The 18,770-nt window shown below is 44.0% G+C and overlaps 1 protein-coding gene across 1 annotated transcript in view; it reads right to left on the bottom strand.

Moving 5' to 3' along the window:
- Positions 1-7,616, bottom strand: part of NR5A2 (nuclear receptor subfamily 5 group A member 2) — a 138,606-nt gene extending 130,990 nt beyond the window's left edge. Inside the window, exon 1 of the mRNA XM_072831323.1 lies at positions 7,314-7,616. Coding sequence (XP_072687424.1) covers positions 7,314-7,377 — 64 coding nt within the window. The 5' untranslated portion in view covers positions 7,378-7,616. The remainder of the gene's footprint in view (positions 1-7,313) is intronic.
- Between the last annotated feature and the right edge of the window lie 11,154 nt (positions 7,617-18,770).

Below are 18,770 nucleotides of genomic sequence, written 5' to 3'. Positions count from 1 at the left end.
AGTGCCACTCATCCCGCGCGCCCGGGTCGGGGGTGGGGGTGGGGGCACTCGCACAGCTGCATTCTTGGAGACAATTTCCAAAGGCCTCCTCCTTTGCTACTTTTTGGTGTTTTTAAGAAACCAGCATCATTACTCTTCTCGTAGCATGTGTCTAACTCTCAGCCTCAGAAGTAAACCTAGATTTTGTTTTTTGTTTTTGCTTTCCGAAAAAGTCTCCACCAAGTGGCCCGGATAGCCAGAGGTGAAAGAGAAGCGAGCTTATCAGCCTACTGAAAACTCGGGCTCGGCCTCATTTTCTCCGCCCCTCCCACTACAAAATCCCATCAGAAGCCACTTTAGCCTTTCTCTGAAAATTAAGTTTAGCTAGAGTTCCAGAGTCCCGCTCCTGAGCCCAGGGGGCTGGCCTATCCGCCCCCACCCTCCCCTTTCCAGGCTCCCCCAGCCGGGGGCCAGAGCACTTTGATGAGAGGGGTTAAATTTCAGCACAGACCTACAAATTACCAAGGGGCACCGTACTGGCCAAAGCTTTGAAAAAATAAACTTGAATAGGTGAGAAGTCTTGCCTAGTTAAAAAAAAAAAAAAAAAAAGATCCTTTCCTGGTACATGTGTAAGTAACTACTTGAGACCTCATCCACCCCAGCCGGGAGAGCAGGAGGAGAAATTGCCATCAATTTAGACACACAAGCCCGGGAAAGACGTGGATTAGGGGTAGCCAAAGGGGGATTGATTCACGATCACTAGGAGAGGACCTCAATATATCGTGGTCCCAACTTCACTGAGGGGGGAGTGACAAGGTGAAGCAATTATCCAGGTGATCTGGGCTCCTCCGGCCCCTTCCCCCAACCTACCTCCCACCCTTGCCCTAAAGGAAAGGTGAAGTTTTCAGAGGGTTGGGCCTGGATTATCGTAATCTGCATCTCTGTAAAAAAGAAGAGCTTCCCAAGTAGACTTTTTGGCTTCATTTTCTTTGGAGACTATTGCCCCAACCCAGGGGTCCAGGCGCGCCCCGCTTTGGTGTAGCCGGTGCCCTTCTCGAAGTGGGCGGGCAGATCCGGTCTGGAGCAGGGCGCTGGCGAGGGGAAATACCCTTGGGTAGGTGGTCCAATCTAATCTAGCTCTTCCTCTGTCATTGAAATGGAGATGTGGGTCAGCCCAGCTCCAAACTGCGAGACGCCACTGTCGGAGCCACCCCGTAGGTCCTGGGGACCACGCAGTGCGGGAGCGGTGTTCTGCAGGTCGGAGGGGGCGCATGCAGGGTTCTCCCCCCCCCCCAAGCCCCCGCCTCGACCCGGACTGGGAACTGATCTGGGCCCCGGAGGCCTCAGGGCCACCGTTGCAGCGAGCCCGGCCGGACTGCAGGGGACCTGAGGGCAGGGGCTCAGCGCCGTCGTGGCCCTGGGCTTGGGAAAGCCCCCGCGCTGGGGCTTCAGATCTTGGGATCGATGGGCGCGGAGCTGGGTCTGTCCACCCCAGGTGGCCCGAAAAGAAAGGGGGGGCTCGCGGTGGTCTGCTCGCCCTCCCGCCAGCGGTGCGAAGGCGGCCCCAGGAGGGGGCTACGCGGTCGCAGGCTTGGGGTGCCGGCACCTCCCCCAAGCTAAGGCCAGTGTGACGAATAGGACGCGGTGGCCCGCGATCACACAGGCTTGGGACCGTCCCCCCCCCACCACCACCACCAGGGTTTCTCGTCTGGAGACTGGGGATGCGTGTGGGGCACCTGGTGCGGGCTTCCCACGGGGTTTCTATTCAGTCCAGGGCAGGTGGCCGCTGGAGCAGGTGGGCTTGGGGGCCGAGGCTGTGGACGGCCAGGTCGGGGCACGGGTCAGCAGCCACTGCAGCAGCCGGCGCTGCCTCGGGGACCACCATCTACCTCCCTAGGAAAACGCCCCGGTTTGTCAAAAGTACCCAAAATCGGGGGGGGGGGGGGTGGCTGTGTGTGCTCAGAGTATCCCGTTTGGCCCTCAGGGTAAGAAAAGGGCCTTTTCTCTCTGAAGTCTGTCAATCATTTTGAGTGGTTTCTCTGCCCTCCTCCGACCCACCAACTCCATCACAAATAGATGCTCCCCGAATGTTCTCTCAATTCCCAGGTCTGTCAGCGGCTGTGGAGTTGCCAGCATACAGTCCATAACTGCAAGCGAAACTCCCCGCCCCCCCCCCCCCCCCAGACTCCAGAGGTCCTCTCCAGGAACCCAGAGCGCAAGACCCAAGGTGCCCTCCTACCTGCTTAGCTCTGCCCCAAGGCTCTCTTCTCCCACCCTGCTCCACCCTGCCCCCTACGTCTCTCCCCATCCCACCCTTCTGAATTCTGCTGGGATCTGAGTTCCACGGTGCAATGAAAAGAAAGATAAAGAGCCAATTCCGAAACCGTCTTCTTAAACCCAAGATGCCTTTTGGAAGAAAGTCTGAGTAGATAAACATTGTTTTTAATCATAATTCCTTTATGTCAACAAAGGCAAATCATCACAACTTTGAGGAAAGAGCATGGATTTCAGAATCACATCCACGAGCTCCGTTTATAGTTCACTCCCCTGACAGGGCAAGTGATGTTGGGCAAATCACGTGACCTTTCTGATTCACTTTTGTCATCAGTAAAATTGTCAACAAACTTTATAATCGCATGAGACAGTGCCGGTAAAGCAACATATCATTCTGTTAATAAATATCAGTTCTCCTCTATATTCATCTCTTTTCCTCTAACTTTAGCCACACTCCTCTTTCTGCAAGGAAAATAACTAGGGAGGGAATCGCTAACCATTCTAGAACGATTTAAAATAAGATCCTTCCAGTGGGAAGTACTTGCTAATTTAACTGCAGCGCTTGACATAGTCCTCAGGGACTTAATTACACCCTCAGATAAAACTGCTCACCAAAAAAAAAAAAAAAAAAAAAAAAAACTGCTCACCAAACTGCTGCTGTTCACCTGTATTCAGATTATTTGAAGTTTAAAAGTTAAGTGTGTCTTTTCTTACTTATTACGTAAAAACACTCATATCAGAGCTTCCCAAAAGACTAAAAAGAGGCAGCCTTTAATAATTTGTCTGGTCAGGTTGAGTCCACCTGGTTCTTCCAGGCCTAACCTCTCAAGCTCACGCTGGTTATATTTCAACTCTTCCCTTGGGGCCTTCCCAAACATCAAGGCCCCCACACTCCTAAAGCTCCTTGAAGCCAACTGGATTTCTCACAGAAGTTTTTGTTCCAATAAGGTAGAGAGTGGGGCAGTGAAACCCGAAGCAGTAGCTTTATCCTGAGGTAGGTTCTAGTCTTCAGGAGCAAGATGTCTGACTCCTGCCCTGCATAAAGCATCCCTGGAAGTGCTTGGGGAAGCTGGGCCTTCAGGGGGGAGTCTGTCCCAGAGCCCTTCTCTAGCTCATCTCAAGTTCAAGGCTGAATTTAAGATAACCCTAGACGTTGTGTCTTGGGAGAGGCGTTAAGTAAAAGAAAAAAAGCTCTACCAAGCCCCTCTCTCCTCTCTGCCTCCATAAGTCTCTCTTGGTTTATTAGAAGTGATGTTAAGGAAATCCTTTGGCTCCAGTTAGAACTTGTAGATCAAGGTCAGCAAGGAGAGTTTGGGAAGCACCCTGTTGGAGTTGGGCTGAGGCAGGGAAGGAGAAGAGGCATCAGAATTTAGCTTCCTGGAGGGAACCGGCTGCCTAAGCCCAGCAGCAAGAATCAGAACATGGATTTGGGTGACCGAGGTTCCTAACAGCACTGCAAATAAAGCCGGCCAGAGTTTGGGGTGGCATAACAGGCATTTTCTACCGCATGATGTCTACTTTCAGAGATCAGTATGGGCACAGAGCTTACTGGAGGTTATTGCTGGAATAAAATCAGATTCTGAGAGTGCTAAGAGGACTAGATAACCAACTTTATACAGTGTCTCAAGAGTGTTTGCATTGTGTATCATGTACTCCTAACTATGCAGACGCAACTTCCTGTGGACATTATACAACAGCATCCTGAATGGGTATAATGTCCATAAATGCACTTAATCTGAAGAATTACGTGAATTTAATACAAATCAAAGCAATAATGTTGAGCACGTTGCAGAAGAGTCATTAAATACTTGTTATTTTTCAGGCCGTTCAGATTTGGCTCTTTTGTTAATATGGACAAATACTTTATTCTTTCTTTTTCTGTTTCTCTCTTGTGCTCTCTTATGTTACTACTGTATATCATCAGTGAAATTGCCCCATTTGGGAAAAAGAAAAAAAAAAAAACCACCTAAGCCAGAAACCAAGAACTTGGACAATGTCCCAGAACTAGTTAACTTTAAGGGAACAATCTGGTTATAACCCGAAGTCTGCTGCTTTTACACCACACTGTGACTATCTTGCAGGTAGGCAGAGGGAGCAATGGTGTCTTATTCCCACTTTTCTGTAGGAGTACAGACATCTGTACACAGTTTTCATGGAACCACCAGTGCGCAGAGAAGGAGAATGTCATGGCCACCCAGGACCCACAGAGACAGCACAGAGGCACATTTGTTAGTACAACACAACTGAATTAATGTGGAGTGGGGAACCCTGAGTGATCTCTACCTGCCTTGGCCTCGGTCTTGTGAACCCCTCCCCACGCCATCCTGATGGGCCACCTCAGTGCCACTGCAGAGACCGGCACCCTCTACAGCTGCACCTGCGGATTCCTGTCGCCGGGCCTGCCCTGGCCAGTCAGAATCCAAGAGGCAATTCCTCTTAGGGCCGGGGTCAGTCCCAACTGTTCAGACTGAGGGCTCACAACGTCCCCTTTCTCTGGCAGCCCGTTGGGTGCCTGGTCTGGCCAAGAAGCCCCCAGGAATGACCTTGGGGGCCACCCCGGGCGCAGATGGAATCGCAGGTACTGGGAGAGGGAGAGCGCGGGGTCTGGACCGGCCCGGGCCGAGCACCAGCTCCGGAAGGAGGTTTCTTTGACCGAAAAATTGGCTGGGATCTGCTCGTCCCGGGACCTGGCCGGGAAGTGCCGGGAGCTTTAGGGTTTGGGGGTCGCCTCGCCGAGCGCCGCACCCCCGGAACTTAGCAGGCCCTGGGGGGGCCCACGTCGCGCAGGTTCTGGCCCTCTGGGACCCGGACGCCCCACGCCCGTGGGTTGCAGCCCTCCGCGCGCCCGGGGCGCACCGCCCTCCGTCCTCAGCGGGCCCCGCGGCCTGGGGCCCCCCGCGGTGCCTGGGACGCGGCGCGGAGACGGGGGCGGGGTCGCCCTCCGCGGGTCGCCGCAGCTCCGGGGGTGGAGGGGGGGGAGTCGGCGGAACTCCACCAGATGCGCCACCTCGGGATCCCCAGCCCCGCCCCGCAGCCCCCCAGGCCCCGCGCCCCCCTCCCCGCCCCTCAGACCCCCCCCCCGCAGCCCCCAGGCTCCTCCCCCCGTGCAGCCCTCCAGGCCCCGCCCCGCAGCTCCCCAGGCTCCGCCCCGCAGCCCCCAGGCCCCGCCCCACAAGCCCCCTCGCAGGCCCCCCCCCCGCGCAGCCCCAGGCTCCAACCCCGCAGCCCCCAGGCCCCGCCCCACTACCCCCCCCGCAGCCCCAGGCCCCGCCTCCGCAGGCCCCAGGCCCCACCCCACTAGCCCCCCCCCGCAGGCCCCACCCCCTCAGGCTCTATGCCCCGCCCCACAAGCCCCCCGCAGACCCCCCCCAGGCCCCGCCCCCGCAGAGCCCCCGCAGGCCCCAGGCCCCGCCCCACAAGCCCCCCGCAGACCCCCCCCAGGCCCCGCCCCCGCAGGCCTCAGGCCCCGCCCCACAAGCCCCCCGCAGACGCCTCCGCAGGCCCCAGGCCCCTCCCCACAAGCCCCCCGCAGCCCCAGGCCCCCCCCGCCCGGCTCCAGCGCGCTCTCGCCCCGGGAACGCGCCGCCAGTCCCGCCGGGAGGGGGTGGGCGTGAGCGCGCGCGGCGGGTTTGCGGGCGAGAAAGATCTGAGATGCTTCGGGTTTCTCTTTCACCTGCTCGTGCTCGTATTTCCTTTTTATCTGCAGAGCAGCCGATTCTCTGTTGCGCTCTGATTGCTTTCCTCGTGTTTTCTTTTTCGTAAGTACAGATTTTTTGGGGGGTGGGTGGGGGAGTTACCATTTCCTCAATGGATATACTATAGGGTGTAGTGGCCCATAAAAAAGCAATCTCTGCACTCAGTGGAGTCAGCTGGTTATCAAGGGAGAAGGAGGAAAAGCCCAAGCCTTGATTTGGCTTCTTGTTTCAGCAGCGGAGCTGGAACTCGGGAGCTCCTGACAGGCCCCTGCGAATTCGCAGGGAAATTCCAGTTCCAAAGCCCAAGAAAGTGCTACAGGAAGGGGCACAGGCCCTTCCAACGCTAAGGGAAAGGAAGGAGGGCTTGACTGCCAGCTGACTATTAATTACAGGCCACTGGAAGTCACTTCCTTTTAGTCCTTTACTTTTAGGATTAATTGAATGTATCCTTGCTGTAACACTAATATTTTTTATTCTTCTTAGAAATGAAAATTAGCTTTATTTACCTCCATTTATAAAAGCAACCCACGCCCATTATTTCGAGAAACAGATAATAACCCTTAAATTCTAATCCTTAACGATGGTGTGTGTGTGTGCACATGCATATACATACATATATATTTCCATATATATTTATTTATTAAATACATATATTGAAAATACGTGGATTTTGCGTGGCTTTTATTTATCAGAAAAACAAAAGATACTCTATAGTGTCTGCAATCAATGAGACACCATAGCGTGGTATGGCTTGAGGCTTTACAAATATCTGAAGCTATTTGTTAACGTTTGATCAATGATGCCTCCATATGGTTAGCTCGTTTCAAGTTGTTCAAATTGTAGCTTATTATCTCTGATTAGAAATTATCAGAAAATATTAGTGATGAAATATATATATTATGCATTTTTGTTTCTGTTAGAGACTAATGAATGGACGTCCAAAAACAGTGGATATAATGAATAATATTGAAATACCCATTTGCTTTTTTTTAACTTTAAGCAAGATAAATGGGGGATCCCTGGGTGGCTCAGTGGTTTGGTGCCTGCCTTTGGCCCGGGGCATGATCCTGGAGTCCCGGGATCCGGTCCCATCTTGGGCTCCTTGCATGGAGCCTGCTTCTGCCTCTGCCTGTATCTCTGCCTCTGTGTGTGTGTGTGTGTGTGTGTGTGTGTGTGTCTCATGAATAAATAAATAAAATCTTTTAAAAAAAGATAAATGTGTGATACATACATGGGCTTATGTGCTTTTAATAGACAAGAGAAGCAATGGCTTATAGTACTAAATACATCAATGAGTTTAAATTACTTGAATTAATGTAGTAGCAGAATAATAAATGGATGATAAATAGAGCAATTCCTACTTACCAATAGGTGTAAGTCCGTGCTTTAGAGAATCTTGCAAATTTCCAGTATCCGAATTAGAAGACATTCTTAGTAAAATTATAGGTGATCCTTTGGTTTAACGCAGAAATCATTGAGTATAAGAAAAAGTGCAGCTTGTCAAATTTTGTAGCCCTTGGGAGGTCACACAAGACTACAGTAACCTTTAGTGAAAGTTAAAAAAGTAGCAAAAAAAAAAAAAAAAGAAATCTAAGAATTCAAAAAGTTACAAGTAAGTCCTTCCCTGGACTCTGTACTTTTTCCAGCATTAGTGGCCTGCTGTAAACCATGTATCCAGTTACATGATGGTTTCTAATCAGAAGAATGGAAACTTTTGATAGGCTTAGATGTATCACATGACTCTATGCTAGTTGATAAGAGGACCCTGTTATAAAGTGACAGCAAAAGAGATAAGAACTCCTGGCAGATAATGGCAAAGAAATGATTAACTCAGAAGTGGAGAGGTGCTATGCAGCACAGAGAGTGGAAAGTTGTAAAACTGAGGGGTCAGAAGATCATACCTGGTGGATAAAACTCCAAACCAACTTAAATCTACTAACTAAACTTAAGCTTGTGTCATACCCTCTTGATGTCATCACCTCTTTGCAAAGAGGAGGACAGGCGTAGCTCTTCTGACCTCTGTAAACATATTTTAGATGATAACATTAGGACACATTAATTCTTTAAATGATGACTAGAGATATGATTGACACTTTAAAATACTACAGGTAGCATTTCCAATCTTATGGTCATTTATTTAATCATGTGTTGTCAACCAACTTTTTAATCACACCTCTTCATTAGCTGCAGAGTTAATCTTGGCTTGTTTGTACACTGGTCAGTTGATGAAAAGGACAGCCTATCTCTTTACTCCAATAAAGTAAAAAATTTATACTTTGAGGTTAGTGCTGGCAAAGTGATGAATGTATAAATACATTTTCCATGATTTCAAGTTATTATTCTTTGCTTGAATCCACAGGGAAAAATCTGGATTACTTCGCCATGAAAGAACTATTACTAAAATGACCAACAGTAGTTTTAGGTTCTTGTTAAAGATCCTTATTGTTCTTCAAGGTAATAAACTATGGATTCTTATAATAATGCATATCTTTTCCCATGTTGTGGAACAGTTTGGTGTTTTCTTGTTTGTTTTGATTTCTCGAATGAAGCAAACATTTTTCCTATTGTATTTAGATTCTAGTTTAAAAACTCAAAATGTTTATGTACAGCATTTTTCTGTTTAGAGATTCTACTTAGAAAACTCAAAATGTTTATGTACAGCATTTTTCCCATCAAAATTATATTTTCTTGGATTAGATTTCACTGCATATAATAGAAAAGTCAGAATAAGAGTGGTTTAAATAAAATCTTAATTTTTCTCTTAGAAGTCAGATGTAGACAATCCAGGGATGGTACAATAGCTCTACAAAGTTGTTCAGAACCTGATTCCTTCCATTTTACTATCCTTTATCTCTTGTCTTCATGTTTCAGAATGGCTGCTAGAATTCCAGCCATCATTCCATACCAGGAAGCAGTATGTAGAAAGGGCAGAGAACGCATACTTCTTTTTAAGAACATTTCAGGAAAGTACCACATAAACACTTTGCTTATATCTCACTATGCAGAAATCAGATACATACTTACCTTTAGCTGCAGGGGAGGCTGGAAAGTGAAGTATTTTAGATGTACAAGCATTTCAAACTAAAAAGGATTTGGCGATTATAATTATCCATGTTAGTTCTTTGCTTTTTTCTTTTTTTTAGAGGTTTTATTTATTTATTTGATTATTTTAGAGAGACAGAGAAAGAGTGAACAGGGGGAGGGATGGAAGGAAAGGGAGAGAATCTCAAGCCCACCCCACTGTAAGTGCAGAGCCCCACTCTGGGCTCTATCCCAGGACAATGATCTCATGGTCCTCAGAAACCAAGAGTCAGCTGCTTAACATACTGAGCCACTCAGGCACCACTGCTGTTATTTTTAAATAATCAAACAACAGGGACACCTGGCTGGCTTAATGGGTAGAGGATGTGACTCTTAACGTTGTTGAGTATAGAGCTTACTTTAAAAAAAATAATTAAAATAAAAAATTATTTATAAAAAGTAATGAATAATCAAACAATAATATGACCTCAATACTAGAAATGTACCTATAATATAGGTATGAAAAGGGGATCCCTGGGTGGCGCAGCGGTTTAGCGCCTGCCTTTGGCCCAGGGCGCGATCCTGGAGACCCGGGATTGAATCCCACGTCGGGCTCCCGGTGCATGGAGCCTGCTTCTCCCTCTGCCTATGTCTCTGCTTCTCTCTCTCTCTCTCTCTGTGTGACTATCATAAATTAAAAAAAATATATATAGATATATATGAAAGGATATATGACTCTGCAAAGCAGCTCTTCTCTTAACAGGAGGACCCCAAAATATTTTCACTTCTGTGAATTATGAGTATTTATTGTATTCAAAATTAAAATTGAGAAAGTGAAAAGTTATTGATTTATAAATATACTAATTTATTTTTATTGAAACATGTTAATATGCATAACACATGTTAAATAAAAGGCAGGCACCAAACCGCTGCGCCACCCAGGGATCCCTGAATTAGAAATAACCATTTTTCAAAATAAAATAATTCATAAAAAGCATTTTCAGAAGTCTTTTTAATGTCTCTCTATATTTTTTAAGGTTTTATTTATTCATTTGACAGAGAAAGAGGGAGAGAGAGCACAAGCAGAGGTAGGGGCAGAGCTAGAGGGAGAAGCAGGCTCTCTGCTGAGCAGGGAGCCAGAAGCAGAGCTTCATCCTGGACTACGGGATCATGACCTGAGCCAAAGGCAGACACTTAGCTGATTGAGCCACGCACGCGCTCCTCATGTCTACCTTATAGAAAGTTGGTTCTCATATCTGCTTCTGTGTTCAGTCCTTAGCAATATATTATCTTGGTTGAAGTGTATATTTAGAAAATATGGTCTTCAAGATATGAAGTTAGAAAAAGGAGGACTAAAAAAAAATAAATAAAAAAATAATAAAAAAAAAGAAAAAGGAGGACTACTACAATAACTGTAATATTTTTTTCAGATAATTATGGATTTTTTTTCTTCAAAACTACACCAAAACTCCACAAGTAATATCTTCTTAAAGATTAGTCGAAATGTGGAATCTGAAACCATATTGTGAACTTTCTGTGCTCTATGACTCTAAAATTCATTGACTTATTTTATACTTCAAATACACCCTTTACCTATGCATGATTTTGTTGCATCTTACATTGGTAATTTGGAAAATGTAGGTTCATCAAATCTGACAAACTTTCCAAATGTCAACAAACACATTTCGTTATAGAGTATCAAAAATTCTATTTGTGATTATTACTAGTGATCTCATCAAAAGTCTTTAAAATCCTGCAAAGCTGTCGTCAAACTCACAGCGGAATATACAAATTTTCTTAAATCCAAATTTTCATTTGTAAGCCTGAATTTATCAATAGGGAAAAGTACCATCAGTCTGTTTTTTTTTTTTTTTCTTGAAGTAACAGGTTCCTTCATATTTGAGAATTTTCTCCAACATACTCATGTCTAAATAACCACAGATTGTCTGTCTGTCATTCTTAAAATGTAAAAATAACATTCCGTTTTAAAAAGCAGCTAGGTCAGCTCCCCATTTGAACAATCACATCGGTACTTTTCCTAGAATCAACAATCATGTTTTGACTTGAGCCTTTAATGTTACTTGAAGAACTTGAAGAACTACAAGCAGTACATTAAGGGAGAAATTCACGTCTTATGGCTCAGCTTGATTAGAGATGCGTTTTGCTTTATGAAGTAGCTGTCTTCTTGAAGGGTTACGTGGTAATTGCCTTTTACAACCCACCTCGTATATTCACGCCCTAGTTGTTCTATGGTTAGAATACAACATTTGGAATTTTTCATAAAACAAAATGGTCTGTTAATTTCATCTGTTTTATTTTTTTAATTTAATATTATTTTATTTTAAAATTTTATTTATTCATGAGAGACAGAGAGAGAGGGAGGCAGAGACATAGGCAGAGGGAGAAGCAGGCTCCATGTAGGAAGCCCGATGTGGGACTCGATCCTGGGACCCCACGGTCATGGCCTGAGCTGAAGGCAGATGCCCAACCGCTGAGCCCCCCGGGTGCCCCAATTTCATCTGTTTTAAAAACACACTTTCGTATTTATATTTCTGTGAAATTGTGGGTATGGAAGAAATCGGAATTAAATTAAAATGGATGATTTCTCCTCTTGTCAAATACTATGAGCCCAGGATGTTGAAAAAGAGGCACATTGAGATTCCTCTGTGAATAGAAACTTTTCCTCTCATAGGCCCTCCCTTCCCCATCTCCATACCCAACTGGGGGTGCCTGTCCCCAGTGTATTGTGAGGGATTCGCAGGACCTGGGGGAACTGGATCCTTCTCGCAGAAACCTATGCTTTTAGCTGTTCTTATGGCTTTTAATCTCTTTGAAACAAATGTCAAGATTATTTAAAAATATATCTCTACGTACCTTGGGGATACATTGTCAGTGGGTTAGAAGACTGGTTTCTGGATGAACAGTTTTATTCATTGTCTTCGTGGCCATAAAGTTGGAAAACTCCACAATGTTTCTCTGAGCCCTTGAAACTCTTTAGATAGGGGGATCCCTAGATGGCTAGCGGTTGGGCGCCTGCCTTCGGCCCAGGATGTGATCCTGGAGTCCTGGGATCGAGTCCCATATCAGGCTCCCTGCATGGAGCCTGCTTTTCCCTCTGCCTGTGTCTCTGCCTCTCTCTCTCTCTGTGTCTCTCATGAATAAATAAATAAAATCTTAAAAAAAAAAAAAACTCTTTAGATGGAAAGACTTAAAAAAGAAAAAAAAAAAGAAAGACTTGGTGTTGGTGAGGGGTGTGCCCACGTAGTTGTATCTCTGGCCCAGGACCCTAGAAGAAAAGGTAAGTGAATAGAAAGGTGCCTACATATATCTAAAGAGACTATGTATGTTCCCTTAATGACCACATTATAATCTAATTAGATCAGTTGCTTAAATCAGAGTGTCAATGACGCGAAAGTCCGAATTTTTCATTCCTATGGAAGAAAAAGTTTCATAAAGGAAAAAGCCGTTTGCAGGATCCCCCGGACACCTGTTCTCTCCAGCTAGCAGTGAGAGAGCAGGGCCTCGATTAGGAAGGGACGGCCACCTGCAGTCACTGTACGGTCAGTAAAGAGGTAAGGGACCTTCTCTGAAATCTCGATTGGATTAGGCTACTGGGTCACTTAGAGTATAAACGTATGCCTCTAGCGAGTTTCACTGTTAAATTTTAGATTTTATTTTATTATTTTAGGTTTCGGGTAGAGAATTTGCCTCTATCAGTGATCAAAGGCCACACAGATACATTTTCAAGCCTTCGGGTGGTTTTTTATTTTTATTTTTTTTAAAGATTTTATTTATTTATTCATGACAGACAGAGAGAGGGAGAGAGAGAGAGAGACAGAGACACAGGCAGAGGGAGAAGCAGGCTCCATGCAGGGAGCCCGATGTGGGACTCGATCCAGGTCTCCAGGATCAGGCCCTGGGTTGAAGGTGGCACTAAACCGCTGAGCCACCGGGGCTGCCCTTTTTTTTTTTTTTTTTTTTTTTTTAAAGATTTTATTCCTTCGGGTGGTTTTAAACAATATTAACATCGACGCTTCTTTTGAACTAAGCAAATGGGGTGTGTATGTGTGTATGCAGGTAGTTTATAACTTCATATATGGACTTTTGTTGTAACACAATTTCATACATTATGGAATAGATTTAGTGGTCACTGTCTGAAGGTTCACGTTACACTTTATGATCCCTTTTTTCTTTGTTGTTTATTCTGAGTACTGTTATGTTTTCATTTCTCCCTCTTGCCTTTCTTTATTTCAGTTGAAATATTGGAATATAACTTCCGAGTGATAAACATGCTTTGTGGAGAGAGACCAGATAGAAGGGAAATAAGAATAAAGAAGGCTTTCTCTCTCTCCCCGTCCCCTGCCTTTTAGCTGTGCTGTTGGCTCAAACCCGGCCTGATGCAGACTCCCCTCCGTATGGGATTGGGTGACTTGAGGTCTGGGTGAATTCTGGAAGGCAGGGTGAGCGGTGGCCAAGGCCGTGACTGTGCTCCTCAGGGGTGCTGGAAGTGTCCCCAGTTAAATATTCACACAGCCTCATCAAGGTGAGATTTTGTTGAAGAGACCTGCTCATGGAATGTGGGTAGTTTAAAACTGGTGCTGGTTCACACGAAGTGAGGAAATTGGTGACTCTGGCTGCCAGTGGGGCAGGCATTTGGTAAACACGCTGTTTTTTCCTCTGACCTTTAAGTTCTTTTTTTTTTTTAATTTTTTAAATTTATTTATTTATGATAGTCACACAGAGAGAGAGAGAGAGAGAGAGAGAGAGGCAGAGACACAGGCAGAGGGAGAAGCAGGCTCCATGCACCGGGAGCCCGACGTGGGATTCAATCCTGGGTCTCCAGGATCGCGCCCTGGGCCAAAGGCAGGCGCTAAACCGCTGCGCCACCCAGGGATCCCTGAGCTTTAAGTTCTTTTGTGCACATAACCAACCCAGTCTACTTTGCACTGACACCATGGTAGGCATTATTTAATTTTTTCTGCTAAATATATAGTGAATTTCAAAATATGATTTTTATTGACGTCCATGACTATTAATTTTATTTTGTCTATTTTTTCTTTAAAATTTTACATATTTTTAAGTAATCTCTACACCCAACGTGGGGAACAAACTAGAACCTTGAGATCAAGACTCACATGCTCCACCAACTGAGGCAGCCCGGCGCCCCAACCAATGACTACTAATTTTAGATGAAAATCCAGAAAGGCGGGGGCACCTGGGCGACTCAGTGGTTGAGCATCTCTGCCTTTGGCTCAGGGAGTGATCCTGGGGTCCTGAGTTTGAGTCCTGCATCAGGCTCCCTGCATGGAGTCTGCTTCTCCCTCTTCCTATGTCTTTTCCTCTCTCTCTCTCTCATGAATAAATAAATAAAATATTTAATAAAAAAAGAAAATTCAAAAGGGGCATATATTTTCATAAGCATATTTTATACCTGTAACTACTTGGAAATATATGGGTCTTCTTTTCTACATGTCAAAATGTTTAACATATTGTTCAATTCATAAACTAGCATTGTCCATCAGCTTCTCAACACTCTGAGGATGCAATTGTGTTTCCCTGGGAGACCATGCAGTTGTACTTGGTGGATGCAACCTATCTGAGCATGAGAACACATTCTGAGATCATGATATAAATGAAGGTGGTAGTTAAGAACCTGAGACTTGGGATCAGAAAGTTCACAACTCCTGTCCCTGCTTTGTCCTTTACTCAGGGGCAAAGTAATACTTGACTTCCTTAAGCCTTATAAATTCTTCAGAAGTGAAAATGACAACAGAATCCAATAGTGTTGCTGTGAGAAGTAAAATGAGATCATATGAGAATGCTCAGTGTCCTGATTAGGAAAGAGAAAGAGCTCGATACATATTTAAATGCCCTTAAAAACCAGTATGGACCGTGTGACTTAGAGTCCTAGGGGAGAGACATATCTTTCATTATGGAACTTTATTTTATTTATATTTTAAAAGATTTTATTTATTTATTCCTGAGAGAGAGAGAGAGAGAGAGAGAGAGAGAGATAGGCAGAGACACAGGCAGAGGGAGAAGCAGGCTCCCTGCAGGGAGCCCGAGGCGGGACTCGATCCTGGCACCCGGGATCAACCACCTGAGCCGAAGGCAGATGCTCAACCACTGAGCCACTCAGGTGCCTCCTCATTATGGAATTTTTGCAAGTTTCTTTATTCACGTTTTGTCTTTGACACCTGTTCCGTCTGGTCACAGATACTACTTGACTCCCTATAGATCTCATATGATTCTTCTAATTTAATAACATAGAGTGATTTGCTTTCTCTTCCTTTTTGTATGTGGCTCATAAAACATGTAACCACAAAAAGGTTGAATTTTATGATTTGTTGGCACACCTCTGATTGGACAGAATTATTTTACAAAATGTACTCAAAAGTTGAAGGAGGATGGCACCGCTAGGTTCCCAATAACTCCTACAGGAACCTTTAAAAAATATTATTTACTATTTGTCACTCTCTTACTTTTCTGTAGAACTTACTGGCATGCAGAGGAAATATTACATTAATGAGTTACTTTGGCCTTTTGAAGCTTATCTATCTGGTCAATTAAATAGAAATAAATACTCAGTACTTTGTGAGAAATGAACATATTTTTGTGAAAGAGGGAATGGAGTAACACTCACGTGTGTTACCAATAACAGGTGCTCAGTACTCAGCCCCAGTGACAGTTAAGAAGCAATTTACATTCCGACTCTGCTGGGGAAAAAACACAAAAACAAATGAAAACCTCAGTTTGGGGTCATTATTTTTCTCAATCAAGTCCCAGTCTAACCATTTCCTTTTGGCAAATGTGAGCATTTTCCACGATGGCTTTCTGTCTTAACCTCAGTATCCCACCCAACTCGGTAGTATGGCGTACCTATAATGACTCACATTTTCAAAGATACATGTTTATAATGATAAAGCATTATTTGCTAACTGATTTCAGAAAGGATTTGTAAATGATTGACAGATAACTAATGAGTCCCCAGGCATCTTTGCCAAAATCCAAAAGGCATTCAACAATGTCATCTGAACCCATATTGCATGATGATGTTAAAGTTCAGTTAATGAGTTACAGTCTCTGTAAACTTCCTGAATATACTCTTCCAAGACATTATGACACGTCTGTTAGGAACTGGTATTCTTGTAAAATGGGATTTCTGGTGAGCATTGCACATGAACATATACCAGAAAAGCCCTTCAAGTTTGTTTATGATTCGGGTTTATTAAGAACCAGCACCCGAAATTACTCATTCAAATCATTCAAGTGGACTGAGGCACCAGGTGTTGAGGTGTTTACAGAAGACATAGATACTGAATGGGGTCGTTCTTGGGAACCAGTGCTTACTGGTACATCGTTGCTTGTATTTGTCACTAACAAAGATATTTGTCACTGATTACATGTAGGATCTGGGCTTGAGTTGGTGCTTTTTTTTTTTTTTCAATCAGCTTCCTTAGCAACCCCCTAACTCCCAAATTATATAAGACGGTGAGATGGCAGATTTGGAAAAGAAGTGACAAAAGATTTCTTCTCATTATTTTTAATAACTGTGAGAAATGTGGCACCTGGCAGGAAAGATAAGTGACTTTTATGCAGTACTATTATGGCCAGGTAAATATTACTCACTTTTTATAGCACTAATAATTAAACAGAGGCTTAGTCAATCTTTTGGCAATTGAAATGTTTAAGACTTTACTCTTCTGTAGGCTTATGTTGAGTTCCCCACGTTTATCACAATCTGAGATCTATGTCTGATGACTTATGGCTCATATCTTTACTCAGAGTAAATGAAGTAAACTCAGTACCATTTTGTTTCCATTTAAAACCTTTTAAAACGTTTAGGCACATAACTCAATTATCTAAACTTTCTAGAAGAGGGATCTGTAGAGCATTTCAAGTGATTTCCCTAGGAATCATGTAATAATTATTTTTTTAAAAAGGAGCCACAAAATAGATCTTAATTCATGAACTGAATGTTATATATCACCTAACATTGTCTGGTGGATCACGTGAATGAACTCGTTTTTTTCAAACAATAGATGTTCCTTAGAATGGAATTTAAAAAAATATTTTATTTTTTTCAGTAATCTCTACACCCAACGTAGGGCTGGAACTTACAACCCCAATATCAAGAGTTGTGTGCTCTACTTACTGACCCAGCCAGGTGCCCCTAGAATGAAATATTTTATATGGCTAAATCTTTTATGTGGCCATATAAGCCTATCTTGATTGTGTTTCGGTTATTTTAATAGACATTGTTTTTTTGTCCTCTCAATCCTTTTGTGGAAAAAAAAATGTTTAATCAAAAATGATAAGGTAGGGGTGCGCAACTCTTTATCTTAGGGTTGTGAAGTTAAGCCCCACATTGGGCATAGAGATGACTTAAAAAATTTTTTTTTTAAATGATAGAATGGAAAGGGTGCATAAATGCACATATATTATGTATACTTTTAAAGACTTTATTTATTTATTCATGAGAGACACAGAGAGGGAGGTAGAGACCTAGCCAGAGAGAGAAGCAGGCTCCCCTCAGGGAGCCCGATGTGGGACTCAATCCTTGGACTCTGGGACTTGATCCTGGGACTCCGGAATCACGCCCTGGGCTGAAGGCAGGTGCTCAACCACTGAGCTACTTGGGCATCCCACATATGTTATATTTTTCATTATGTTTTGAGAAAGAAAGGGTAAAACCTAAAAAAGAAAAAACAAAAGGATTACTCAAAAAAAGTTGAAGGCTCTTAGAAAGGTCACCTTATTCTCTATGAAACTGCAAAGCAAAAATGAGTTTCAAAGGTAATCTCACTTTTACCTGTTATTTTCATTACCATGAATCTAACAAGTTATGCTCTCGAGCATTATTTATTTACATACTAATACATTTTTAGATTTTTTTTTTAGTTCTTTTCAATTTCATCATGTCCCAAATGGAACTCCTTATCTTTCATTTCAAATGCCCCACCTTTTTTAATTTTGATGAATGACACCACTACATCAGAAATGTGGGTGTTACTCTAAAATCTCCCTCTGATTTACTTGCTGTGTCTATACAGGTGACAAGCTTAGTCCATTCATGTTCCTTAACATCTTCATTGGCATCCCCTCCCCTCTAGGAGCGTCAGTGCCTTTGCTTTGCAACGTCCACAGCGAGAGCTTACTGGCTTTGAGCCAGAGGAACCTGAGGTCCAGACAGGGCACATCATTGATTAACAGGGTGACCCTTGGTGAGCTCTCCCCTTTAACATCATTTCCTTAGCACGGGACCAGCATGAACCATGACTCTTGGGATGATAAGAAAATTCAGTGAAAACACATGTGACATGTCTAGGCCAACGACTGGTACCATGGCCTTCATCGTCTCTCACTTTGTTGTTTTCTAATGATACCTGGTCTTTATTCTGGCTTAATCTAGGCTTTTTTCCACAATCAGCCTGAAGAATTTTTTTTAAAAAATTAATGATATTTTGATGCTTCAAATTCTTCAATGGTCATGCTCTTTAGGATAAAGCTCATACTATTTATTTATTTATTTATTTATTTATTTATTTATTTATTTATATTCATGAGAGACACACAGAGAGAAGCAGAGACACAGGCAGAGGGAGATGCAGGCTCCCTATGGGGAGCCTGATGTGGGACTGGATCCTAGGACCTGGGATCTCACCCTGAGCAGAAGGCAGACGCTCAATCACTGAGCCATCCAGGCACCCCAAGCTCATACTCTTTAAATTTGATAGAACTCTTTTTTTTGTTAAGATTTTATTTATTTATTCATGAGAGACAGAGAGAGAGAGAGGCAGA

Source organism: Canis lupus, chromosome 6, assembly GCF_048164855.1.
Source record: "Canis lupus baileyi chromosome 6, mCanLup2.hap1, whole genome shotgun sequence".
Lineage (NCBI taxonomy): Eukaryota > Metazoa > Chordata > Mammalia > Carnivora > Canidae > Canis > Canis lupus.
This window is presented reverse-complemented; position numbering and strand designations above follow the sequence as displayed.